Source organism: Camelus bactrianus, chromosome 2 (assembly GCF_048773025.1).
Source record: "Camelus bactrianus isolate YW-2024 breed Bactrian camel chromosome 2, ASM4877302v1, whole genome shotgun sequence".
In the NCBI taxonomy this organism is placed as follows: domain Eukaryota; kingdom Metazoa; phylum Chordata; class Mammalia; order Artiodactyla; family Camelidae; genus Camelus; species Camelus bactrianus.
In genome coordinates, this window is record NC_133540.1 from 62,888,309 (window position 1) to 62,916,225 (window position 27,917).

At 37.8% G+C, this 27,917-nt stretch overlaps 1 protein-coding gene across 2 annotated transcripts; it reads left to right on the forward strand.

The window, feature by feature from the left end:
* CXXC4 (CXXC finger protein 4) lies at nucleotides 1-27,234 on the forward strand. Of its 2 annotated transcripts, XM_074342937.1 has the most exons (4): nucleotides 1-788; nucleotides 907-982; nucleotides 3,401-4,737; nucleotides 23,103-27,234. In XM_074342937.1, exons 3-4 carry the CDS (start codon nucleotides 3,658-3,660, stop codon nucleotides 23,145-23,147), a joined length of 1,125 nt encoding a protein of 374 aa, XP_074199038.1. In that variant the 5' UTR covers nucleotides 1-788; nucleotides 907-982; nucleotides 3,401-3,657; the 3' UTR covers nucleotides 23,148-27,234. The 2 variants fall into 2 exon arrangements, with proteins under 2 accessions (XP_074199038.1, XP_010951920.2); XM_010953618.3 differs by lacking the exon at nucleotides 1-788 and having other exon boundaries at nucleotides 805-982.
* The last annotated feature ends 683 nt before the right edge of the window (nucleotides 27,235-27,917 follow it).

Here is a 27,917-nt window from a genome sequence, read left to right on the forward strand (position 1 = left end):
TTTCCATCCCTTCCAAACAATTATCTCGAAGAGCAAAAGAAAATAATCAACAGCCCTCGGTGCTGGGCGGCTGAGCCGGAGAGCCGGGCGCGAGGAGGGAGGGCGATCGGCAGGCGAGCCGGGAAACGTGGCTCCTCGGGCGAGGAGAGGATTTGTGAAGGGGAGCGCCGGCCCGCGTGCGCCTCTTGTTCCCCGTGTAATTTGCAGCCAATCATCAGTAGGTGTCCACGTCCCTGCGTCCTCCTCACCTCGGCGCCAATCACCCCCCGCCCCCGCCCCCAGCCTCCACACCTCCTCCCTCGCCTTTCTCTCCCGCTCCCCTCCCCCAGCAACCACACACGCACACACACAAACAGAGGTGGGGGGGGGGAGAGGAGAGAGAGAGGGAGAGAGGGGAGAGAGAGAGCGAGAGAGAGAGAGGGAGAGAGAGAGAAGAGACGAGAGAGAGAGAAAGAGAGGAGAGAGAGAGAGAAAGAGAGGAGAGAGAGAGAGAAGAGGAGAGAGAAGAGACAGACGAGAGAGAGAGAGGAGAGGGAGAGGAGGGGGGGCAGAGAGAGAGAGGAGAGACTCCCCGGCTCCCTCCCTCCCTCGCACACAGCGACTGGAGACGGACGGAGAGCAACGCGCTGGGAGAGGAGAGACCACCGAGAACAGCCCCGCGCTCTCACACATACACTCACACTCGGCTCTTTCCTCCCCCCCCCCACCTCCTCCTCCTTCCACCCCCACCACTAACACCATCTCCTCCTCCTTCTCTCTGCAACAAGAAAAAAAAAAGCCATTTACAGGTATTTTTTTTTCATCCGCATATTTATTTATCCTCCCCCCCAACAGTTTGTTTACAAGTATTAAAGTTGTAATTGGGAGCTGCCAAGACACATCTGGATTTGTGTTTCTTTGTGTTAGGGGGTGATGTGCAACTAATTAAAGGCAGACTGGCAGCGTCTGCAAATTCTAAGGCTCCCCAAATAAAAAGAGACTGGTAAGTGATTGTTCTTTCTCTTTCTCTGGCTTTTTTTGCTCTTAAATGTTTGCTGTCCGTTGGGATTGTAAAAGTAGATTATTAATGCTGGACTCCAGCAATAAAAGGCGTCGCTGTATTAATTTATTAATTAATCTGCACCCGCCCCTCCTCCTGAATGTTAAATATGACCTTTGATCTCTATGTCTCTGGTAGACCAGACATACAATATTAGGCATGTACAGTCACATTGTTTAAAGGCGAAACAGGATCATGAAGTATGGATGTCTAATTTAGCTTTGCAATAGGACTATAGTTATTTGTGTGTGTTTTATTTTGTTTTTTAAAGAAAATCCAAACAATAGCTGTGGCTTTTTCATGCTCCAGAGATGCATTGATTAAACAATAATGACCTGGATACTGGGCACAATCATTTTCTACAGTTTCTGGGGGCATTAAACCTTGAGGGAGGAAAGGGGAGGTGATGGTAATAAGGAAAGCTTCTGTTTGGAGACACCACTCTAATACTCTGAAAAAGGGACATTAAATTATTTCTCTATTTGGAACAAGGTCAAAAGACTAAAATGTTGAAATTTTTTCCCACCACTCAATGTGATGATATCTGATGCATGGTTGGCATAACTAGTTTTTACTGAGTAGCAGTTATTATGGTCTTGCAGTTACAATGTGATTCACAGAAACTGAAGCTATATGCATATTCTTCTGTGTCTTCTCCCACCCCCTTCCCAGCATCAAGAATGTTTAGCCAGGAGTATTTTGGGGGCACCCTTTGTATTGCCATCAGACTTCTGAAGGGAGCAGTTTTCCCTAACGCGAAACCACAGAGGTGGTTCCTGAGTGATTAGGGACTTGCTGTGATTGAAAGATGCCTGCTAGCTTCTAATCCTGCCTGGGGTGAGGTTCCTTATCTTGATTTACTTTGCCTAATAGGGATTTGTTTACATAAACCCCTCTTTTTAGGGCACCTCATCATCAGGTCTTGAAGTTTTTGCACTTGGAGTTTGGGCATAGATGGTTCATTAATCTAATTATAAGCATAATTGCTATAATTGATATCCATTTCGAACTGAGTATTCCAGACTGACTACTGGGCCCCCATTTAGAATTCCCTGAACTCCACATTCTAGACCAACATGTGGGCTTCAGAAGAGGTCACAAAAAGGTATTCTGGCCAAAAAAAATCTGGAAACAAAGAAACTGTTTTTCTTTAGGTTAGTAGGCACTTTATGTTTTTGCTTTACTTCTTAAATGGCTGTGAGGTACCTCTGTCTCTGTAATAAACAACTAAAATACCTCTTCCTAAGCATAATAATGGCCTGTAAGCAAGGAGCTGAATGCAGATATCCAGTTAACATTAAACTTTCCTCTTAAACAGAGCAAAAGAAAAAAAATCATTTAATGGCCATTTCTTCAGGTAACACCTTAAATGCCCCCCCTTTTACTCAATGTAAAAATCAGTGACTGTGAGAGATCCTCAAAAAGTCCATGCTTTCCTCTTGTCTTGGGAAGAGACCTGAGTCTCCATTAGGAATTATTGGGAATATTCTTACAGAGGCTGCAGGCACTTGGTTTAAAACCTGTGACATTGTGTTATTTAATTTTTTTTTTTTTACCTAGTCCATCTTTCTTTTCTTTCTTTCTTTTTAACAAGTAGAACACCACCCTTTTACCCCCTCCAAGCCCCACCACCAAATGGCTTGTACAATTGAGACCTGTCCTTGGTCCATTGAATTAAGACCCTAACAGAGCCAGCTGTGCTGGGATTCAAACTAATGACCGCAGACACAGAAGGACACTGTGGCAGCTGGTAGTTCTTTTTTCCCTGCCTCTTTAGTTCAGATTGTATGTGGGCAGTCTCTTAGCTCTCAGTTGTATTGTGTTTGCTTACAGTTTATACTCGGATGTATTGTAGACTTTCTCAGTACTTCATTTGCTAATTTCCTGTTCATTTTCCTCATAGGGCCATAGCTGTTTTCTACTTTAGAGCATTTGCATGCCCAGGCAGCGCTTGTTCACACATTTCATAATGTTTAAATGCCCTCTGCTTATAGGTAGTATCGCCCTCCCACCCCTGATTTGCATGTCTTTAGCACTCCAATTGCCCTTTTCCCTCGGCATTTGTCACCCCCGTCTTTCCTCTTTCCCTGGGTATCCTGGCTATTAATACATTTTCTCAGGAGGGTTATAAGAATAGGGGGGAGGAGCTGTGGTGTGCAGTGGGGAGGGAGGGAGCGGGGTTGGGAGCGGAGGGGAAGGATGGGAATGGGGGGGGGTCACGTCTTGATGATTGTTATGCAAACGACCTGACGAGGAATGTGGGAGCTTTCTGTGTCTACGGTGGGGTAGTGAGGGAGGCTGTTTATTTATTTTTAATCTTCTTCCTCGTGCAGCTCGTTGGAATGACTTTCTTTATTTTAGTTGTAACAGTTGGAGGATAATGCAAAGGAAGACGCTGCCTGGGAATTCACCGTCTGTGGAAATGCGCCCCAGAGAGGAATAAAGCAGTCCTCACCTTGCTCTCCCCACCCGGACCCACTTTCCCCTCCCGCCTCGGCCCCCACCCCAACACCACCATCACCCCCTTCCCTCCCCCCCACCTTCCCCCCTTTCCCGCCCAGGTGTCGGACCAGACGGTCCCCACTTCCACCCTGCACCCCTTCTTCCCCCCCTGCACCATGAACACCAATGTCTGCGTGGAGCCTGGGCCAAGCCCGGAGGCCCCGGGCTTGCCCAAGGAAAGCCACCTGCCCGAGGGGGCCTTGAACAGCCTTGTGGATTACAACTCGGAGATGGAGCGCTACCGCTCCTTTGCCACCTCCTTCTACAAGACCAACGGGGGCGCCTTCCCGCAGGCGGCCAAGATCGCGCGCATCACCACCCCCATCTTCCCCAGCAGCGCCGCCGCCGCCGCGGCCGCCGCGCGCATCGGCATGTCCCCCTGGAACTGCGACAACGCGGCCACCGCCGCCGCCGCCACCGCCATGCTCTGGGGCAGCGGCGGGGGCGGGGGCGGCGGCGGGAGCGGCGGCGGCGGGGGCGGTGGCGGGGGCGGTGGGGGCGGCAGGAAATCCTCCTCCGCCGCCGCCTCCTCCTCCGCCTCCTCCTCGGCGATCCTCCCCGCCGGCGGTGGCGGCGGCGGCGGTGGTGGTGGTGGCGGCGGCGGCGGCGGCGGCGGCGGCGGTGGCGGCGGCAGCAGGACCAGCATGCACCACCGAAACGACTCCCAGAGGCTGGGGAAAGCTGGCTGCCCGCCAGAGCCGTCGTTGCAAATGGCAAATACTAATTTCCTCTCCACCTTATCCCCTGAACACTGCAGACCTTTGGCGGGGGAATGCATGAACAAGCTCAAATGCGGCGCTGCTGAAGCAGAGATAATGAATCTCCCCGAGCGCGTGGGGACTTTTTCCGCTATCCCGGCTTTAGGGGGCATCTCATTACCTCCAGGGGTCATCGTCATGACAGCCCTTCACTCCCCCGCAGCAGCCTCAGCAGCCGTCACAGACAGTGCGTTTCAAATTGCCAATCTGGCAGACTGCCCGCAGAATCATTCCTCCTCCTCCTCGTCCTCCTCAGGGGGAGCTGGCGGAGCCAACCCGGCCAAGAAGAAGAGGAAAAGGTGTGGGGTCTGCGTGCCCTGCAAGAGGCTCATCAACTGTGGCGTCTGCAGCAGTTGCAGGAACCGCAAAACGGGACACCAGATCTGCAAATTTAGAAAATGTGAAGAGCTAAAGAAAAAACCTGGCACTTCGCTAGAGGTCAGAGGAGATGATTTCTTGTTTCCCAGTCTTACCCCTTCCCTCCCCCCTCCCCTCTCCTCTCCCCTTCAGGGTTTCTTGTCTGGCTTCAAGACGCAGTACCCCTTCCCTGAAGCTTCTTTCAGGTTGTAAGATACAGTTGTAGGTGGTTTGCGGAGGGCATGGCCTCTCCACCACCCTCTCCAGCCGCACTTCGCGTGGAACCGCCCTCCAGATGGGGAGGGCGCCCCTCCTTTTTAGCTCTTGGGGGAAAAACTAATGTAATGGGTTTGAAAAAAATCAGAAGTTTCACAGTCAATATGGTCAGAAATTTCCCTTGGTGGTTTAAAATGCCCCTCCCCCTTGTTATTATTTTTTAAAGCATCCCTGCCCGAAGGGTTGGACACATCATATTCTGTATACTTTTACTGGGTAAGAGAGACTTACTAGTAACAGTGAGGACACAGTTTGTGGCACACAAGTCGGCTACATTCCCCTTAACACACACGCACAGCTAGCACTGAAACTGAAATACATGCATTCAAAAGGGGATTTTCTAACCTCTTCTAGAATCATTTTTCTCTTTGCCATGGCAAAATGTTTCTGTTTCCCATTTTATTTTCTGCCTATTTGGTGTTTTTTTCAGAAAGCAGAAATAGTATAGAAAGCAGAACACCATTTGCAATTTTTAAGGAGCTAGGACTTAAACAGATACAGTTAATTCATTTGCGGCAGGTGGTGGTAATAATGTGTTTAAGAATTGTTTTACATAGTTCAAAAATGAATGATTCCTAAAACTCAGTTACACAAAATATAAGTTTTGGGTTCTGCATTTAACAAAGTGACCATTTTGTGATCACAGAATTGTTTTATACACCAAGCACAGTTTTGGTTGATACCCTACTTGGTTAGTAATAGTTTTTTTCTTATATGTGCTTAAAACATGATGTACAGATTATCACTAGAGTTCTTGTCAAATTAGATTTTTTGTTATGTTAAATACAAAGATTGTTGTGTTTACTGGGAACTTTATATGATAACCTGATCAAAACAAAAAGGTAAAAAGAATGGAAAGTCAGAGGTAAATGGTTTTGGTGGTATATTTAGTAAAGAAATATGGACAGGTAGTCGTATTCAGCCCCTTGATAAAATTTACAGAGCAGATGGCTAGATATTCTTATATAGGTGCCAGATGTAGCATTTGGGAATATTCTATGGGCTGGATTGTAGGCTGAGATTGGTTCTTACAAGTTATCATCAGAGGGACACCTGCACATTCTTTAAAAAAATTGTGAGTATGGCTTAAAGGAGTTTCTCCAAGAAGGACTGGTCTTTAAAAGGAGAAAAGAGAAAAGTTAGAGATCTTTGTTGTAGGTTTGAACACAAATAAGGTATGGATTTAAAAAAAAGTTTTATTAATATAAATCAAAGCAAATAGCACTTTGAGATTCCCCCCAAATCAGTATTATATTGATATCATTACCGATTGTGATCAGTTCCATCAAAATATTGCATTTATTCCTCTTTATAAGAGAACCCGTCTCTGTTGAAAGTTTGACTTTACTCAGAGGTGGTTTATTACATTTCCTTTGGCAACTCTGCTTAAGTAAAGATAATAGCAATTATACAGACGTAGGTCCATGTATTTTCTTAGGTGACAAAAATTAGTTTTTGTTTTTGAATGATCTTTTCTGGATTAATTTATGTGACTTTTGTATGCCTCTAAGGCCCATCGGAAATTAAATTTCAGTTCATACTAAAACCTCCTGTTAATGCCCAGTTGATAAGGACTACATGGCTTTTTTTTTTTCCCTCTTGAATTGTAGTGTCTAGAATTATCGATTTGGTGTTGCTAAGTAACCCTTATCTTTAGACCCATGCATTACCTGCGTCCCAGTTTAGAATATGTAGTGGATAGGACCATTCAATAATTCTGACTTATTCAGTAAGCAACCTCTCTGAAAGAGTTTAATGTGAGTACCAGTAGATTTTCTGCCTAAGTTTCTATGCTGATGTATAGTCTAAACAAGTTTCATAAGTTTCCTTCTTTCTTCCTCTTAATAGTTTTCCCACAAACCTTTTGTGATGTTTAAATTCCTTAGGCTTTTTAATCACAGAAATCCCATGGTGTTACCTTTTCTTCTTTTTTAAAAATCACGTGTAAAAAGTTCTGCTGATCTTCAGAAAGTGGGCTATGGATGGGAGGGGAAACACATTTCCTCTTTGTAGAGCTTTCTGAAGATGTCCCCCTAACTATACACCCCTTCCTCACAGAGAATTGTGCTTGGTTCAAGGCTAAGGTTATTAGTGGAATGCAATTTGGCAGAAAGAAAGAAAGTTTTTTTTTTTTCTTTTTTAATTGGCTAAGATTCTATCTAGGTCATTTTTAAAAGGCAAAGGCAACATGATTGCCTTAAGCACATGTGTAACCACACAGTTATGGTTGTAGGAAACCAGCTGGACGTGTGTCAGAGTGACAGGGTTTACATGACTGAACCAAAGCTGGAACAGTGGTTGCGGGAGGGTGAAACGTCCCCCTGCTGACCCGCTTCCCTCTCTAATTTGGTTTCTGTAACTTATCATCATCTGTGGCGGTGCTGTAGATGTTGGATAGACTCCCTAGTTGAGGATAGTGATTTGTGGGTTCATTATGGACATTACCTGTGGATTTCAGGTGTGAGTTTAGTAGCTAATATTTGTTGGCTTTAAATCATGGACACCAATTAATATCTGGATTATAGTCATTACTAGTGTTCTTATTTATCACTTCAGACCCCATGTGCCCTTCTTCCCTTTGGCTTATTCTCATGCCAAAGACTGGAGGCATAATCAGATTTTCAGGGTGAGTAAACAGAAATTAAGACAGACTCACTTGGATGTGTTGGGATTCTTGCCCACATTTTTTTTTTAAAGTCTCCCCTCTGGCATTCCTTTTAAAACTACTTTACTTATTTCCACATTTTCCTGCTTAGTCTCATGTTAAGAGCATCTTAATTCTTTAGGAATATGTTTATAAAGTTACCCCTTTATAATATTCCATATGGTAACAGTGCACATAAAACAAATTTAGTTTTCTATGATATTATACACCATATATTTGCATGTAACACACTATTCATTTATTAATTACTATATTAAACATTATCAGTAATTATTCAAAGCAGTTACAAATGCTGTATGTCCCTGTAGGACAAAACTTATCTTAAAAATTTGTATCCTAAATGATCAATACTAAGTTCCCAGTATTTTAAGAAAAGTGATTATATATTATAATAAGTTATATAGTGGACTGTTGTCTCATACCAAGGTAATCTTTTAGTTTTTATATTCACAGCAGTTACATTTCTGATACTAAGATCTAACTTTTTAAAATATCTCAACCTGATATGACTCAAGGGATAAAATAGTCCCGTGGGCAACCCCAGCCTCTTAGTCCCTGAACATTGTTCAGGTGACATGATTGATCTCTGTGGGACAGCATTAGAGACCACACAGATCTGGTTTCTCTCCCATTAGCTGATTTATGGAATTACATTAGTAAGCAGCGCCTCGGGAGAGTTCCCCGCCCCCACCCTCTGGTTCTGCTGCACGGTGCACACCACCACCTCCCAGGCTTGCCAGGAGCTGGAGGAGGGACTTGAAAGAGGCACATTAGGTGAAGAGGCTGAGAAACTGGAAAGTCAGGAAGGATAATCTGCTTCTCTTTCTTTTCTTTTCTTGCTTTTTAAAATTTATCTTCGGAAGGTACAGGTCCAAAATAATTTTCTGCGAGTTAAGTTGAGCTTCTAAGGGGGCTGGTGGAAAACATTCAAATGTTGCCGCACACTTGATACCTTGATTTAGGAGAATGTTTTAAGGGAGGAGGAACACGTTTCATACTCATGAAGTTAAGTTCCAAGTGTCTCAGCCACGCAAATGGTGATTGTAAAGTTCTGGACAAAGCGTTCTCAGCAATTTGTGTGGGAAGGTGGCACCTGCTTCCCTAAGGAATTCATTTGTAGACCATATATAAAATAAGGTGTGTCACTCACACTCAGAATCTGTATAGTTAAATAATGAAAGGAGTCAATAATTAAAACATGGCATAAGTTTTTGAAGTTGAGTGATAAAAAAAATTATAGGTAAAATACAAATGTTTCATATCTTAAATTGAAACATCTACCAAGGTGTTATGTTATATCAGAATTCGACAATGAGATTTCCATTTTCAGTTTCAAGAATCAAAAACATGCCAGTATAAAAATATAAATTTTGTTTTAATCTGAAGATGCAAATATGTAACTGTCAAAAGGAAAGAGAAAACTTTTCAGTAAGTTCAAAAAAAAAGATAGTATATTAACACTGGAATGTAATAAAGAAATAACATAGAGAAAAGATCATGAATTTCCTAAATGATAAGTAAAATGCTCAGAAAAGTTCAGCTTTGACTAAAGTCACAAAATAGATTTGTAGCCAAGGCATCAAAGTGTAATACAGGTCCAGTGAGATTCTCTTTCCATCACTAGATTTAATACAAGATAGTCAAAGTTGCTTTTAAAAGAACCACACATTTTAAAATAATTCCTAAATGAAAATAATGCCCGGGGGAGGGTATAGCTCAAGCGGTAGAGCGCATCCTTAGCGTGCATGAGGTCCTGGGTTCAATCCCCAGTACCTCCTCTAAGAATAAATAAATAAATAAACCTAATTACCTCCCCCCAAAAAATAAATTAAAAAAAAAAAAAAAGAAAATAATGCGCCTTCCCATCCAAACATGTAAATTCTAAGCAATCTTTTGGATGGCTATTAGGAATAGTAAAGTAAGAGCAATTAAAAGTATTTGTAAATTATCCTATAAGAGTATCTGTTTGAAATTCAACCATCATCAAACAAAATACAAATAATCAGAAAGCCAATAAGAACAGAGCAAAATAACAAACTTTAGACTTTAATCACATAAAAATATTTGGATATTTTTAAATGAGAATGGAAAGTGTATCTAGTGATGAAGGAAATAAAAGGTACTTGATTTTTAAACTTTATACTGAATTGATTACTGAAGCATTGCTACATATTTTGGTTAGTCTTAGTCAACTGTTTTCTTGGGTGAATAGTTAAGATTTTTGCTCAGTTCGAGTTTACAGATTGACAAATACAGGGCAATTTAATAAAATAGTCAGACTGAAAATTGAAAGATGTATGAAAAAAAGATGGGCATTTCATCCATATTTGCTCTCGTGTACAAGTTTGGAGATTGAAGATCTGTATCATGGTGACCCTAGGAACACTGGTAGAATATTCCTTCTGGATACAAACATTAAACAAAAAAACTGTTGACATGTACCCCAGGAATAGGTTGAGGTATGTTTTAAAAAACTCTTCTGAGGTAGTTAGTGCTCTTACTTAAGTTCAATCTCAGTTGGTCAGATTGCCTGAATATGTAGTTTGCTTTTACCAAACCTGCTTTGAAAAAGTGTAGCAAAATGTCCGGCCATCCAATAAGTTTCACAAGAGTGGATATGCTTCAGTGTCTTACATTTATTTTTATTCATATTATGCAAAATATTAAAAAATAAATTTGTTCATCATATAAAATATCTGAGTAAATTAATAGGTTAGATTCAGGATTTATTGAAAGAGCTATGTAAATATGCAAGTGGGAGAAGGGACTACTTCTCTTTTAGTTTTCCTCTTATTTTTAGATTAGTTTTTAAAGAACAAAAATGAACCCCAAATAATGATAAAATCTTTCCTTTCTATAAGTGTGGTTTTTCTCAGGCACTGATTAGAATGTCAGATGATCTTGGCTGGGGGTGTAGAGCACACTAGAAAAATACCATATTTTACGAAAACTTGTTTTTAAGAAAATAGTTTTTTTGGTTTGACCAGTGCAAATTTTGAGGATTTTGTGCATGCATAACTTGATTCCTTTACTTGCGCTGCAGTGCTTTCTGCTGATTCTTAGCATACTTCTTTCATCTAGCATTCAGCTGTTATCCTTCGGAGTTTTAAAATATTGGGGGGAAGGGCACACGGGTGGCTTTATCCTTCAGTCATGTCTGGTTCCATCATATGCAAACACCTGTCCTGAAATTGAATTATTCTGCAGGGTAATTGAAAAGCCTGCCTCCATTCAGCATCATATGTTTTCTGTTGTTTATTGAGTTATGTTGCACCATACTTCAGATGCGACAACCATTTAATAATGTTGAAGACTTAGCTCTGCAGGGGCTAAAAGGATCCCAGCAGGCTTGTTAACTTCTACTCTAAAACATTATGAGAAATATTTTTTCCTCTGTGAAACTTCGGGGCTTTCTCTTCATTTATTTTAAGAGCATAAGTATCCATAGCCAGGTAAGAGAGTGAGCCTGTTAAATTTTTTCTGTTTTTCTTTTTTTTAATTTCAATTATTTTTATTGTTTATTGACATGTAGTTGATTTATAGTGTTAGTTTCAGGAGTACAGCACAGCAATTCAGTTATACGTATACATACATACATACTTTTACTTTTCAGATTCTTTTCCATCATATGTTATTACAAAAGACTGAATATAGTTATACAGTAGGTCCTTGTTGTTTATCTGTTTTATATGTAGTAATGGGTATCCATTTAATCATTTTTCTATTTTTTTAATATTTGACCTACCTATTTCACATTGCATTTCTTGTTGAAGAGAAATTGGCAAAGCAAATAACTGATTTTCAAAGAACTAATACTGAAGATGTATTTCTTTGGCTGATATAAAACCATATATAAATTATATTTAGAAAGCAGAGTACTAGTTTCTGGCCTTTTTGTTTCTTTTATAATTAAAAATTATATTTGGGCCACGTGGCCACATTTAAGTGATGGGTTGTGGGAGGAGCCACTAGTTCAAGTAACTTACTGGTTGAACAATGTTAGGGACATCAGCATAACTTCTCTGAACTTGACTTCCTCAACTGTGAAAGGGACATAGTAGTATCTACCTACATTACAGCTTTTTAATATTGTATATAGGGTAATGTTTTTGTGTACTGAAAGATGCTGTATGATATCTTGGTCCTAATTTAGTCATTAATAAAGAGTAGAGAAGAAAACAATTATATTTACAGATAATTCAATACACCAACAGGTTACTTATAGTTTTGAGAAACTAAAGCCCAAGTAGACTATTTTGTGGCTTGAGTTTTCTGAATATTTGTTTTAATTATCCAGGTCGCCAAAGATCTGGCTTGATTTCACTTGGGAAGAGATAAACCTGATAAACAAGTTTCCCTTGTTCTTGTACCTGTGTTGTCAAATTCCTGGGAAAACTGCCCGGATGACCTAGTGACGTTGGTCAGTGTGCTGATAATTTAGTGCTCTTCCTCCTTCCTCACCAGAGGCACACCACTACTGTTAATTTTTGTATCCTTTAATAGGTTGTGTGTGTGTGTGTGTGTGTGTGTGTGTGTTTCACTTTACTAACTCAGTACCTTTGTTTGGCTTATGTTTCTTTTATTTGGACAGACACAAGGAGTTATACTAAATGTGCATTACTGAGTTTGGGAAAATCACTATAAGAAATGATTAAATACTTATCATGAATTCTGGTTGGAGAACATATGTAACAAATATTGGAAAATTGTAGCATTACTTTCATTTTGGAAAATAGGGGAGTGTGTATGAGTGTAGGAAATAAAACAGGTAGATATACATTTTGAGACAAAAAACCAAAGTGACTATGCAGAGCTTTCTTTTCTTTTTTCCTTGTAATAAAAAGAGAGTTTTTATGAATAAAGAAAGTGAGCAATAAGAGAAGAGGCTGGTGGGTTTCTGGGAGAAAATAATGATAGCCCTGAAAGATTTGGAATCCTAACCAAGAAAACATTAGAAACAAAGGAGAAAGGGGTATTCAAGCCAGGATGCTATGCAGCGTCTAGAAGGAGCTTTGTTAAGGCAGAGTATGGATGTCTGCTTCGCTTCATCAATTACAGAAGTTTTGCAGAGAATGGAAACTATCCAGGGGAGAGAGAATATTTTCATGACTTGACTCAATACGTTTGGTTTGGGAGTCAAGGCTGAGTCTCAAGTTCAGTGAAGTGTCCGCTGAATTAGAGACAAGAAAAAACAGATTGTGCTATAGCTGATGGTATTATATTTACTTTTGCCTTTGAAACATTTGGTAGAATTATTCCAAAGTGTAACTAAAAGAATACCTTCAAGAAGGGTGGAAAATGGGATCTCATTTGGGTCTCATCTTCATCTAAATTCATATTTCAGAGAGCATTCTGGAGGAAGGGAAGGAAAGTGTCCAACTGTGGAGAAAACTGTGCTGAAAGAGCTGTTTCTTGCTCAAGGACTTAAAAAAAAAAAAACACACCCTGAATGATTGATAGTATTAAAAGGACAGAGATCAAGTAGGACGAGAAGAGAATGGGGTAAATGTGTATAGATCAGGAAGAGTCGCGGGCATTCCTGTGTCTGTCAGCAAATCTGGCAAACTCAGGAGAAGATATATTTTCTCTAAAACTTTACAGAGTGAAAAGAGGTGAAATAAATTTGGGGAAGAATAGATTAGATGAATTTAATTGTGTGGAAATGATGATTATGAGCAATGGTGGATCAGTGATAGAAAAATAACTGAGCTGAGGAAAGGCTTCTCTATGGGAAATGTTCTTATTTATAGGTTAAATGAGATCAGTGATGGTTTTAACGGAGTTGAGAATAAGGAAAAGAGATAACATTTTCATTTGTACTGGAAATGAGATGTGGAATCTTCTGGCAAATGCTAAATGCTTGGTGTGCCTAATTTTCATTCATGAAAAACGAAGTAGAACACTGGGCTTTTGAGATTCCAAAGGATATACATACTGGATCTTCTATATGAGGCTGCTGTCTATGGAGTTAAATGAGTTACGAAGTGGACTGGTTTTGGATTTTCCTTATGTGATTCTCTTTACATGTGTGTGTTATTTGTATGTCCTGAAGCTATGTTTTTCAAACTGCAGATGATAACACACTAGTGGTCCATGAGTGTTGGCTTACCATCAGGATTTTTATTTTTATTTTTTTATTGAGTTATAGTCAGTTTACAATGCCGTCGGGATTTTTAGAAAGTAGAATCGAATAGAGTGGAACAGAAAATATATGAATGCATCACATGTAGTAAGAGTACATATTGTTTCAGTTGTGTATGTATACATAAATGTATGTGTATGCATGTACTAGGCTGCTATGTAAAATGTACTTCTAACTGTTGGTTGCAGTCAAAAAAAGTTTGAAAAACACTAGTTTAGTGACAGCAACAACACTATTGAACAAATCTGTAATGAGGAAGGAAATTATATTTGTAAGTGGAACAATGTTAATAAGATAAAGAGTAAAATGTCAGTGTTTCTGTAAATAGTGTGTCTTTACTTCTCCTAGGCAGGTCTATACCTATGGGGTATATTCATGAGTTTATGGTATATACTAAGCACATGGCAAGCCCTTGAAAAATTCAATTCAGTTTAGCAGATCTTTAGGGAGGAACTCTTATTTTCAAAGATTTGTCGTAAATGCTGTGGATACACACATACACACACACACACACACACACACACACACACACACACACATATCCTGGCTTAAGGAGCTCAAACATTTCTTTTTTTCTCACTGCCTTTTTAAAATATCCATATTAACTCCCTAGCTCTACATCTTAGTCCCTCATCCAAGATAGTTAGTTACCTACTTACATTCTTAATTCTCAGTCCAAAAAATGGACACATTTAAAATGATATAATGGTAATTTTAGAAAACTCTGGAAGCAATCTCACACCTATTTAAAAGCCTTGGGATCCCTTCATTCATCCCAAATTTAGATAAGAAATACGGACTGCTCTCTGTGACCTCCACTTGGCCACCTCATGTGGTTATGTAGTGTAGTATTAACGGTTCTTTTGGTATTCCAGAACTTTTCAAGGAATAAGAAAAGAAAAAGGAATACTTGCCTTGAAATTTGAACATACTGAGAATCTACAGTATAGTTGTTATTCAGAGTACTGGAAACTCTTCTATGACCTGAACAGGAGAAAGGGCTATATTGAAAGAAAGACTTGAAGGAAGAGAAGAAGGGAGGGAGGGAAGGCGGGTGGGCAGACTGTAGTGTTAAAGATTAAAGGGAAATAAGAAAGGAGCATGTTGGCAGAAGGGACTGTCATGCTTAAGGTTTTAAATAAGAAATTAGTAAAAAATGGTTAATGCCTCAAAAATTTTTTAAAGAATTTTTTTCTTTTTTAAAAAAATTTGTGGGGGAAGGTAATTAGGTTTTTATTTATCTATTCATTTATTTTAGAGGGGGTACTGGGAATTGAACCCAGGACTTCATGCATGCTGAGCAAGTGCTCTACCACTGAACTATCCCCTCTCCACCTCAAATCTTTTTTTTTTTTAAAGATGCCATGGGTCTGGGTTTAGATTCACCAGAACCACTCAGCATTGTTTCTTTTCATTTACCATGGGGGAAAAATAGTTTCATGCAAACGAACTAATTTTTTTTCTCCTAATTTCTCTTTAAGGGTAATTTGCTCAGGTCTGCATTTAGAAACATAGAAATGCCAAGATGGGAAAACTAATCTCAAAATTGATGATGATGTCTAGAGAGGTAGAGACCATCCACCATCTCTAAGCAACTAATTGTTCAAAAATATCAGTGTGATATTTAAGTGGTTATACAGAGAACTTCCTGCAAAATGCAGAATTGTGCATATTAAAGACTCCAGAAAAATGATAAAAAGTATTACTCACTGCATCCTATAAATCTCATGCCTGAAAAAAGTTAGGCTTACTAATTTTCTCTGCTAGTTAGTTAACTGTGTGATTGTGACTGTGTTTGCATGAAGGTAGAGCATATGATATATATAGAAAAAGAGTACATAGACATTTTCCGAGGAGACATTTGCATCCTGAGGACTTGGTCTAGCACCAACCAGCTGTTCTGCCACCATGGTAGTGGAGACAGCTTACGAGTGTATGTCCTCTTAATGAGGGAGATTAAAAGACATTTCTAAAAAGCTAAGTAACATGTAGTAACTGGATTAAATTGTAGCTGTTGTCTGTATACATTTGAACTTTATTATTTAAAAAGAAAATTAAGGTTAGAGACCAAAAAGAGTGATTGTGAATTTAAAGATTTGATGTAATGGCCATTGCAGTTATTAAAAACATTTTTTGAAAGAAACATCAAAAGCAACACGTGATTCTCAGAAGTATAGTTTAAACCAAGTACATTATTTTGACGATAACATCTCATGACCGTGAAATGTTTGGAATTTTCTCTAAATTCCTTTAAGTAATTCATGGGCATAAAACATGCTTTGGTTTCTAAGCTGGGTCTGTCTCAGTGGTTACATTTTTGTCATAGGAGATTCTGAAGCAACTGAAGTTCAATGACTACATTCAAAATGCTGCAGAACTTAGTCCAAGAGAATATATCAATTAAACTTATTTTCACTTTTTACATAATAGAGAAAAAAATGGATGTTTCTCAAGTTCTCAGATCTATAATAATCAAAGAAAAGCACCATAACTTGACTTTCTTATACAGATGAGTTGTAGCTACTGTATTTTATTTGAATATGAGATAGAAGCTGTCCAAATCATAGCTTTGATAGTTTTTAAAAAGTCACCTCTAAATGTTTTTTTAAGTGACCTCTCATTTCTTCACATTTTGCATATTTCTTCTTCTCTTCAATAATAGAAGGAGACAGATCTGCTTTAAAAAATAATCAAAAATTTAAAAATTGCCCAACAACTTGTTCATGAAAGGAATGCTGATGGTTTTTCAATAGCTAATTAGCAAAGGTCTCACCTAAAGGTATTGTTGCAGTCAACAGGGATTAGTGGAGTGAATTTGAGGGGAAACAGAATTATTTAGCTTATGTCTCTGCCATATATATATGTATATATGAATTCACGTATGCATGTATATATTCAGATTCACTTATCATATAACCATATATGCTTGTATGTATTTTCATAAAAATTTAGACAGATGAACATATATAGATAAAATGAACTCTAAATATTTTAATCCTTCTTGACAGTATTGATTTTATAAACCTAATTTTTGCATTTTTAATCTCAATTTTACTTTTAATTTCCTTTCACACTCCCTGTTATACATCTGCTAAAATACTATATAAAATAAGTGTTTAAAAATACTTTTTAAATTTGTGGATTGTTGAAAATTTTTCCTCTTTCTGCTCACCTTGGTATCATTCCTATATAGTTTATTTTTATATGTCAAAGAACATTTTAATCTCTAAGCTACCCATGTATAATAGAACAAATTTACTTTTTTGTTGGAAGGATGTAGTTTGAAGTGTTTTTACCAAAAGTAATTGAAATACAAGCCTATATAGCACTGGGTTAGAAACTACATGAATAAATACTGGAAAGATATCTTTACCTTTAGTTACAGAGTTTGTCAAGACACTTGCCTAAATAAAGTAGTTAGATTAGATGCTAGGGCCAACAGTGAGTGCCTATTTTGGCCATTTCTGGGCCAGTCTGAATCTTGGTGTCAAACTCTTACCTTCCTTCCTGCCAACCCACTCCTTCCTCCTACATCCACCCCCCTTTGTTGTCCTAACTGGCTCTACCACCATATTGACTTCACTTAGCACCTTTACAATGTAATATATGATCTTATCTTTCCATTTACAAAAGTTAGCTGGGTTTTCCTTCGCAGTGGTGATGGGGAGGGTGGTGGTGTTCTCTTAGGATGGGGAGGAAGGGGAAGAGCCCTGAGTTTGCAAGGCCAAAGGAGTAGCGGGAGCAACCATCCACGGAGAATCAACACTAATGAAAAGCCATCGCTAGTCCCAGCATTAATCGGCAAAGTCCTGGCCACAGATGTCAGTTTGGAAACTGAAAAAGTAGAATGCTCCTTCTAATCATATTTAAGACCTCCAAATAATTGCATCATAAAAGTTATCCAGTTACTTATTTGGTGCTTTCTCCCTTTTAAAAAAGGGTCTAATATTCTAGTTAGAGGTAATTGATAACGTTTTTAGTTTATATCTGGATCATGGCCAAATAAGATATGAGTGTACCAGAGACTTACACAGTTACATGATGAATGAATCTGAATTATGAGACAAATTAATCTATCCCATCTATAATACGTATGTATGACAACAGGACAGAAAGAGAAAGTAAGTTAAGTGTGCTTTAAAAAGTGGAAGCACTGTATACTTATTTTAATTCATATATTTTTAATTGAGGTATTATTATTAAAGTATAAAGTTTGTTATTGTAATAGTAAATTATTGGACTATGAGCTTATCATTTATCATAAGTTAATTGTTCTCTCAAACTTATTGACCTATACTGTACTTGGGCTTGCTGATAATTCTACTCTAGTTATTAGATTATGATTTTTTAAATATATTATTTATAAATAGGATATAGAGAAATACTTTTGCTAAAGCATTTTGGGGAGTCTCTAACATTTGCTAGGTATCATTTTAGACCATAATTACTAGTCATCCAAAGATTTGTAATAATGTGAATCTGTTTGTATTCACATTCACAGTAATATACAGTATATTTGATACAATTTTTGAAATTTTGTCAGTACAAGAATTAAGAACCTATTTAGCTTGATATTTTAGTGTTCTTTGTGAGTCAAATCTGAAAAATAATTATTTTTTTTCATCACCAGGAACCTTTTCCTTTTGTTCATCCACAATATTCCAAAGTTTGAACGTTTCATAGGAAGCCAAAACAAAAGAGAACGAAATAGCTAAAGGCAAACAATGAGCCCTACTATTTTGTTGTTGCATTTATTCATGTGCTTCCTATTACAGAATTTCAGAGATTCATCATTAAGGTTTTCAAGTTCTGGTGCAAAAAGGTAAATCGAATACAGTGAGAGGTTCCAGTTTCAAGGACTTAGATGCTCAGAAACTTGTAGTGGGGCTTCTTATAGTGAGAACAAAATTCAAAAGAGTTTATAAGAGGCTGCATTGTCTACCTACAGTTCGATATTGCTTTGCTTTTGGTTGGAAAAAGCACACTTCCCATCATTATATGGGAATCAGAAAATGATTGGGTTATATTTGTTTCTGTAATTAATAGTACACGGGGAAACAGGACATTATTTTTTGATGAGTGTAAGGATAATGGTGCTCCAAAATACTGACCTCCACTTGGGATGTACTGTATCAGAGCCATCCTGTTTCACAGCAGAATTCTGAAGGCCTAGGTGAACCACTGAGATTTTTGGGTTAGAAACTACATGAATAAATATTGGAAAGCTATAATTAACTTAAGTTACAGAATTTGCTAATGTCATAAGTATTATCTCAGTTTATAACTTTTATGCATTCTGAAGTAAATTTCAACATCAAGTTGTCATATTTGCTCTTTGAAAACTCATGTCTAGCTTTATTCAAAATGATTAGTTTTGTTTGAAGTCTTGAATACTGCAACATTTTACTAGAACGATTTATCATATGCAACATTTTAGCTACACATGAATGGCTAATCCTATATATCTTCATATGTATCGAAGTCTAGATATGCAGTCTAGCTTTGAGGAGGTGAGGTTTACTAGACTTGACATATCTTAAACAAGAGTATGTAGCTGTGTGCGTGAGCTACCACAGTTCACGTGACTGCTTAGCAAGTCCCTAAAGAGAAAGTTACGCTCAAATTCTTAAGGTAGCAGCTTTGGGGATTCTTACTAGTTTTAGGTCATTTAATTATTTCTTCATTGCTGATTTAATGAAAATCAGACTGAAATAGATTTCTGCCAGAGACATATGGATAATTTTTGTATTCATTTTTTTAAAAAGGTAATTGTGAAATATACTTAGGCTTGGATTATATAATTATTTTATGCAATAATTTGCTTTTTAAAGTTATTTCGGAGGAAAACAGAAGGCATTCCTTTAAACTTGAAGGTTGTTCTGGGTCTGGCTCCTGTAGGGATGAATTCCCTGGAACGCCATGCTTTACAGCAGGACCGGAAGGAGAGCTGGGGCTGCAGGTTCCTGCCCGGGCCTCCTGGGAGCAAGGCTGCTGTTTGCCAGCGTTTGCACCTGTCTGAGCAGTGAAGGCTGCCTTAAACAATGCTGATCAACTCCCTTCTAGTATTTACCCCCGTCTGCCTTCTCTTCCTGGGGAATCTGGCTTCCCTGTCATTCAGGATAACGATTTCTGCAAGCATCACTGAGATCCCAAAAGTCATTGTAATCTCATCAAGAGTGTGATTCCCCAGCTGTGACTCATGAATCTATAAAGAAGGTAGCTGGTCAGGGTGTTTAACCCCCAATATTGGGGTGCTGAGCACCCCCAAACCGTTGAAAATAGAAGTCCTCTTACAAAGATGACCTCATTACTTAACCGAATTAGAGAAGATGTGTCCCCAAAGTAGGACAGACTTAATCAAGACCCCTGATTTTACCCAGTATTTTACATAGGAAAACAGTGTTGCTACCTTCATCTTGGCTGAAAAGAACTCAGTCTAGGCCTAAAGTAACTTTCCAGTGAACCCAGTGGAAATTGGGCCAGAGGTTGGATATGCCCCTTCCGTTCTGTGTGGCCTCTGGGACACTGGAGCATTTTGTTGCTTTTTTAACCCTGAACTAAAACTTAGAGAAACCTCACTTTGAGTTTCTCGTGAATGCCTTGCTAGTTTGTTCCAGTTAACGCACAGTGGTTTTCCTAAATTTTCTCGCACATTTTTGGGGATTTTCCAACAAATCATTTTTAGGATTCAATCCCAAAGATCTTAATGTAAAAGAGAAATATTTTTTAAAAGGTGAATCGCTGCTTATCTTCTCCCTTCCCCTGTTCCCCTGCAGCAGTGGATTATCTGCATCCTTATTTATGGAGATCCGTACTCGACTCAACGTATGCAAACTGATATGTACACATCAGAGTGCTGTTTTGTGACAGGTTGTGATAGTCCAGAAAACTAGCTCTTAGCTTTTCTTATATTTGCATGATCTAATTATTTTTTAGTTCTCACAAGCATAAAGAAGTGATTATCTTTTTCCTTACAATGATCTTTGGTCGCAGGTGGCATTTTATAAAGTTTACTTTTTCTAAAGATTGCAGATAAAAAAATTGAGTGGTGGAGAGGGGCACCAGAAGAGCAAAGAGTTAGAAAAGAGATCTGAAAATGAAATTGAGACATAAGGAATGCGTCTCATTTGAAAAAATGTGCTCCATATATTTTTTCTGTTTATCTTCATAAACATATATGTTTATCAAGATACAGGATATATGAGTATATACTTACAGTCTTGTTTCCAGTTGGCATCTGAGAGTAAGTTGGCATCTCTGTACACATGTCATATACTGTACACATAAATGTGAGTATATATGAATATATATGCACATGTTTATTTTTCATATGTGATTCTGTAATGCATGGATATGCTTGGATCTAACAGATCTTGTTAAAAATGACTACATTTATATAAGTATGCATACTTATATAAAATTTATTCTTAGTTGGCATCAGGCAGCAAGTTAGCATCTGGTGTAAACTTCTAAGTTTTCATTTACTGCTTATATATGTATGTGTGTGTATAATGTATGAATATTAGGATGAATGAATATGGTGTGTCCTTTATTACTTCCTATAGTACCTTTATTAATGATTAAATAAGTGTAATGAGCATATATAATTTCATTTATCATTTAAAAGTTAATTTTAAAAGTGGTAAAGTAGTTTTTCACACCAACCCAATCAAATGTTGGGGATCCAGGAATGCATAGTGAACTGGAGAGAAGACAGATTAAACCAGGAGGAGTAAGGAGTCAAATATCAATAAGTACTATTTTTATGGGAATAGTGGACCTTTTTGTGTTTTTAGAAAATACTTCATGAGTTAAATTTTTTTATACATATATGCAAACTTGAATTCGATAACATTAGTTTGTTCTCAACGCATTCATTTTGAAACGTATTATGTTGACTATGAGGACAGTTTTTAAAAACTTCTTTTTAGTGCAGAGAGCCAAAATGGTTATTTTATTCATTTAAATTTCAGTTAAAATTCATTTAAACATCTTAATCAATTAATACACCTTTATTTTTAGATGACATTACTGTAGCAGGGCGGTGGCTACCAAATAAGTCATATTTGAGAAAGTAAATAAAAGCTAACCTCAATTATTAACGAGTGTTTGTAGTAGAATTTTTTATGGCTTTTCTGAAAATTCAAGTGTTGTTAGCACTGTCTTAAGATGTGTTTACAAGGCGAATGTGTGTGTGTGTGTGTGTGTGTATGTGTGTGTGTCTATACCTACTCAATATTTTGGTGATATTCAACACACCAATTTACATACTTATGAATGTCTAGTAGCAATCTTATAGTCTACACAGGCTTGTTGGACAGGCCTAAGGAAGAAAACCTACTTCTCCACTTGCCTGAGGAAAAATTTACTCTTAGCTTGTTGTTTCTTACGTATCTTCAATATACATGCATGTGATTCTGTTTTATAAAGAAGAGTATGGCATGATGAATTACTGTAATGTTAATATATAAAGGAAATTCCATAGCTTAACTACTGTTTATCTAACCCAAAAATCCCATAGTAACTTTAAGCTTTTGGTTAAAAGGTTCGCTCATACATTTAGTGCTAGCTTATTACTCCTTTCGAAAACTGTAGTAGTTTTATTGTGCAAAAGGCACAATATGCTCCATTGAGTATCATTGGTTACTTACAAGTTTGTCTCATGTATATGACATTAATTTGTTGAAAATGCAGACTTATTTTAAAATATCGGTATGTTTTGTCAGTATAGTTCTCATTAGGTTATATGTAGGAACGTTTAGCATTAGGAGTTGCTAAATGATAGAGGTAGTATTGATGTAATATTTGTTGTTGTCCTGTCATAAAGAGAAATTCTCCAGAATAAAGAAATTATTTCACTGAATTCTAAACATCAGGCTTAGAGAGGCTGCATATGTCTGTAGCAGATAGAGGTTTTTTTTTTTTAACTTTTTTTGAGTTATAGTCATTTTACAATGTTGTGTCAAATTCCCAGTGTAGAGCACACTTTTTCAGTTATACATGAACATACACAGATAGAGGTTTTAAGTGCACTTACTGGCTGGTCTTCCTACTGTTGGTTAATAGTTTGAACCTTCCCCTTTCTTCTGATTGCCATCCACATTCTAGGCTGTATTTCCTATATTTTTTTTAGACAAATGTGTTTTAATCATTATATTTAGTAAATGAGCATGAAATTTAATACTCTAATTTTTGTGATGTTCTAAGATTAAACGTTTGATTTTTATTAAATGTTGAAATATACAAGTCATTTTGTTGTGTCTTTTGGGACTAAAAATATTGCTGAAATGTAAAGGAGAAAAATCTAATTTTATATTGGCATAGAAAGAAAGCTTAACTTATTTTCTTGCTCTTTTTTTATAGAGAACACCTGTTCCCAGCGCTGAAGCTTTCCGATGGTTCTTTTAAGGCAGTAGTATCTCTTATTTTCAAGGCATTTGGAAGTGAAGGGCAAACTAATGTCTTGTTTTAAGAAACTGCTTAGTCCACCACTGAAGAAAATATCCAGATATTATTTTCATTTTATGTATAGGGGTTTCTTCAAAAAAAATAATAATAAAGGAAAAGAAAAGAAAAGAAAAGAAAAAAGACATATAAAAATAATCCGGGAGCTCGGGGAATCGGCCAGTCTATTTACTTTCAATACACTGATTCTTTCTTTGATGTAATTTAGCTATCCTAGTGAAGTTGTTGTCTATTTTGAAGGTGGCTGTAAAAAAATAAGTTTGGGTAAACCCCTGCTGTAAAATCATGTATCTTTGCAAAGTACATATCTATACTTCATTTTCAAATATATGTGTTTCAGTACTGTAAACTGTACAGATAGCAGCTTGTATTTTGTGTGTTTAGACACAAGGAGACAATCACGTCTGAGCATCTATGGAGATTAACAGTTTGTACACAACACTATGGTTCTGCGAGTTAAATCTGGAGCAATAAATTTTAGCTTTAAATATTTTTTTGACAGTTGTTTCTAGAAGCAGCAACAGCAGTGGCACGTGTCGCCACGCATCTTTCCGTAGAGACTTGACGCCGAGTTTTACAAGACTAAAAGATGAGGATGCATCCAGCGGTTACCTTCAGTTGTATTGTGCAAAGAGGGGAAGATGTTATGAAAGTTTCAATTAATCTTTTGAGCACTATATTAGAGTAGTGGTTATGCACTTGCATTGCTTACAAACGAGCTGTACAGAAGGGTGTACCTCCCAAATCCTTAGTGTAGTTGACTTGTCTTGGGTTGCACTGTTAAGGCGGAGTACTCGGAGTAGTTGGAACATGCAGAACAGTTGTATAATTTTTTTTTCTTTTAAGCAGTGTTTTCTAGGATACAGAATAAAGTATCATATCTTAGGAGAGAAATTCATGACTGATTTTTTTTTTCCCAGCCCATCATGGGTTATATGTATTTCTTGTTTGTTTATTTTTTGCTTTTTTGTGTTTTGGAAGAAAAAAGTAAAAACTTACTAAAATGTCTCCAAATGCCTTTTAATTCCATGTATGATATTAAATGGGTAGTTTGGTTTTCAACTTTGAATACCTAAAGGCCTCCAGCATTGAGACGAGGCTAGGTACATTTTTAAGTCAAAAAGAATTCAAGGCATTCATGAAAGTGAGGCTTTTAAATCTCTTTTTTTATTTTCCTTCCTCAGAGCCTCCCAGTTGGAACAGTGGCTTTCCTCTAGGCCCTCGGTGGAATGTTCCATTGCTCTGATTCCCATACTTGTCACTGGACGCTTTCATTCCTGAGAAGGCGGGCAGGGCCACAGTCTGCGGATTCCATAAACGCACACAGCTCCCAGACAAAAGGAGCTAATGCTTCATGGGACCTGTGCTACCTTTTCATGTGGTGTTTGGTTTTCCCCTGGCAGTCAGGGTTCTTCAGGCTGTGCCATTAGGACAAATATTTGTGATGACACGACACCTAAGAATTTTCTTTCTTTCTTTCTTTGTTTTTTTCTTTTGGCCAGATGTATAAAGGAGATTTTCAGCTTCAGGAATAAAACAGAGTTGAGCAAAAACACAGAGAGTATCGAAGTTGCCATGTGACTGTAACTTTTTGTTCTTGATCCGCTAGCCAGCTCTTTTAGCCTGAGACATCCGTTAGCCTGCTGAAAAGTGTTAGCAAAATGGATCATTGGAAGAAAAATAACTTGAGGAGAGAAAGGGTGATAAGAAGGACTGTAAAGTTTTAGGAAGACTAGCAGATGAATACTTTTAAAAGGCTAGTTGTAGTTTTGAATGGAAAATAATATGACAGGAGATTTTGTTCATCGCAGAAGGAGCGAGCACTGCATTCGAGTGCTGGCGGGAGGGGTGGAAAAGATACTCACAAATGCCAACGTGGGAAACAGTTGTGACTTAACTTGCCTAGAGGTTGAATGCACGGTCTACAGTTACTGTCAAATAGCCTTTTTGAGGAAATTTCATAATGTATTACACTTATCCATGTTTAGAGGAGAGAATTATGTGATCACACATTAAAACGTGCTGTATATTAATTTTGAGGTAGCTTTCTACTTGATGTATATTCCTTTGAGGGTTTCTAGTTAGAATTTCTATTTCTGCTGTGGGACCAATGAGAGCTATATGAGTTCTTTCTTGTTCCATTTTTTCTTATTTTACTTAATTTCTTTAACCAACTTGCTAATTATTTACAAGTAAGTGAAAACTTACTTTACACTTGAATGGTAAGCTTGCCTTGCTTTTTGGAAAATGATGATTGTTATTACAGAATTGAAACAAACTTTTATTCGGGCTGCATTAGGCATACGGTGACGTATAAAGATCTCATAGCAATGGACTGAGAGTCTAAAATACATGCTAGTATTGCATGTCTTGATGTGTTTTTGTTTGTTTTCTTAAAGAATCGATGAATCTGTATATTGTAAAATGTGATGTTTTACATGTCAATTCAATTTTTTTTCCATGAAAGAAAATCTGTTGATGATTGAAATGGGAAAGTGCAGCTTCTCTTTAATTTTCTTACGTGTCTTTATTCTTGGTATGGTTCTTTCACACTGCCCATTTTTTATGTTTTTGGTAAAATTCTATTTATGTAATGTAGGGTGCACATAAAGTTCTCGTTGGTGATGTTCGAGAAAGATACTGCTCTTCCGGCCTCCCCCCCAACTTCTCTTTCCTGTAAGTCCATATACTGAGAACTTGTAGAGCGTATCATTCTAGCCCTGGTAGGATGACTTCAAGATTTACACTTTTCAGGATCCTAAAATACCAATGAAATGTAACTTTAAAAAATTCCTCACTGTATGTTTCATAGTCAGTATCAGGAAAATTCAAAATAGAGCAATCCAAATATAGACCATGTGGACCACCTGTACAACTTAAAAATTACATGTCAGATAAGACAAATAAACAACTTTGTAAGAGGGGTCTACACACACAGGAGTCTTGCCTTCTCTAGGTGTGCATGAGGAGATACCATATTCTGTCAGGATTTGGGGAGAGCTTGGAAAGTACTTAGGGTGCTGGCACATAGTGCAGTGAATCTGTTCTTTGCCAGCTGTCCCTCAGCACCCTGACATCACCCTAACGTCATAGTGCAGAGCTGGCTCTTTCCAGGCCTTCAGACCGGAGTGGCTTTCTGATGGAGTCTGCCTGTCTATGCACAAGTAGACATTTATTTCCAAATTAGAAATCTGTCCATCCTTGGGAGAGAAAGCAGTAATAGTCTTCCACCGGTGTAAGAACATATAAAAGTGTCTCCTGGCTGCTTAATTCCTAACATCCAACTTTCTTCTTCTGAACACGTTTATCAGGAGCAAGAGATGGGAGGCTTCCTATGAATTCATATTAAGCAATCACTAAAAGAAAGGAATATTCCCTTCCTTTCATTTAGAACCCCTGGCATGAAGGTCGTACAATTAATACTAAAGCACAGAAAGTCTTTAAGCTGATAGTATCTGTAATCACATAATAAAAAGAGGAAAGCAGTTCAATGCACACACTATTCAGGGTCAAATATGTTCAGCAAAAAGCCCTAGTGGGTCTTTGATCATGGCTAGATTCACAGTGATATCAAACAGTTGGTTCTCATGTAACAGCTAAATGTTTCAGATTTTGTTTTTATTAAATTTGGCAGTTTCACACTGAGATCTGTATTCCTAGTGAATAAAAGACAGCTACTATGTTAGGCAGGATTCCATTTTCACAATTGCAAGGAAGTTAGAGATATTTCAGGAACATGGGCCACAAAATGTACTCCTTTCACAGTGTTCTCCTATTCTGAACTGTGCAGTTATCTATTAAATTTTCTAATAGATATTTGTGTAAGGTGTATGTATGCTTGTGCAATTATTAAAAAAGCAGTTTTGGAAAACAGTGTATTTATTAAAGAAAATTACTTATGGGGCATGTACAAAACTGTAAAAAAAAAAAAAAAAAAACCTTAAAAAAAAAAACACATTCAATTTGCCCAGTAAAGTTGTTTTTGTGAAATTTCTGTGTTGTTGAATAAAGGACTTTAGTATTCAAAATATCTCTATTTTTCCATGAACAAATTTCTATTTGTGGGATTTGAAGTAATCAGCATATGATCCTAAAAATCTCATTTTGTTTGTGATAAAACATCGTTTTTCATTCTCCACTCACCCTTATGTCAGCAGAATGAGTACTGGATATAAATCTTCCATAAAATATTCCAGTTTTGCTCATCTTGTTTTTCCTCAGATGTTTTGTCTTTCTTATATTTTTAGAAAAGGAAAAGAGACAAACACGATTCTTTTTACATTTCCAAAGGAGATATTTTTGTTGAAAGCTTTAAAAGGTCCCTGAAATAAAGAAAGAAAGGAATGCATCCAAAGTTTTTCCCTTCCTTCTCTGTCGTAAGTGTGCCAGGAGAGAGCAGCCCATGAATTCCTTGTGCCATAAATAAAAAGTCCTGGTGATAATGCTTGAAAGCATTCAGGGCCATGAAGAAATGTGCAACACAGGAATTCTGTCTCCAGCCACACCCAGCAATACTCTGAGATTACCTTTTTATTGTGGAATATGTGGTTCACCCATGCTGCTTATGACTTGGTGGTGAATATGCTTAACTCTTGTTTCACTGCTTCTCAGAGCAAAGGTCCAATTTTTTGGATGCTTCATAAACTACAGGAAATGTAGAACACAGTATTATATCGTGGAAATCATGAATGTGGTTGCAAGCGTGGAACTTTA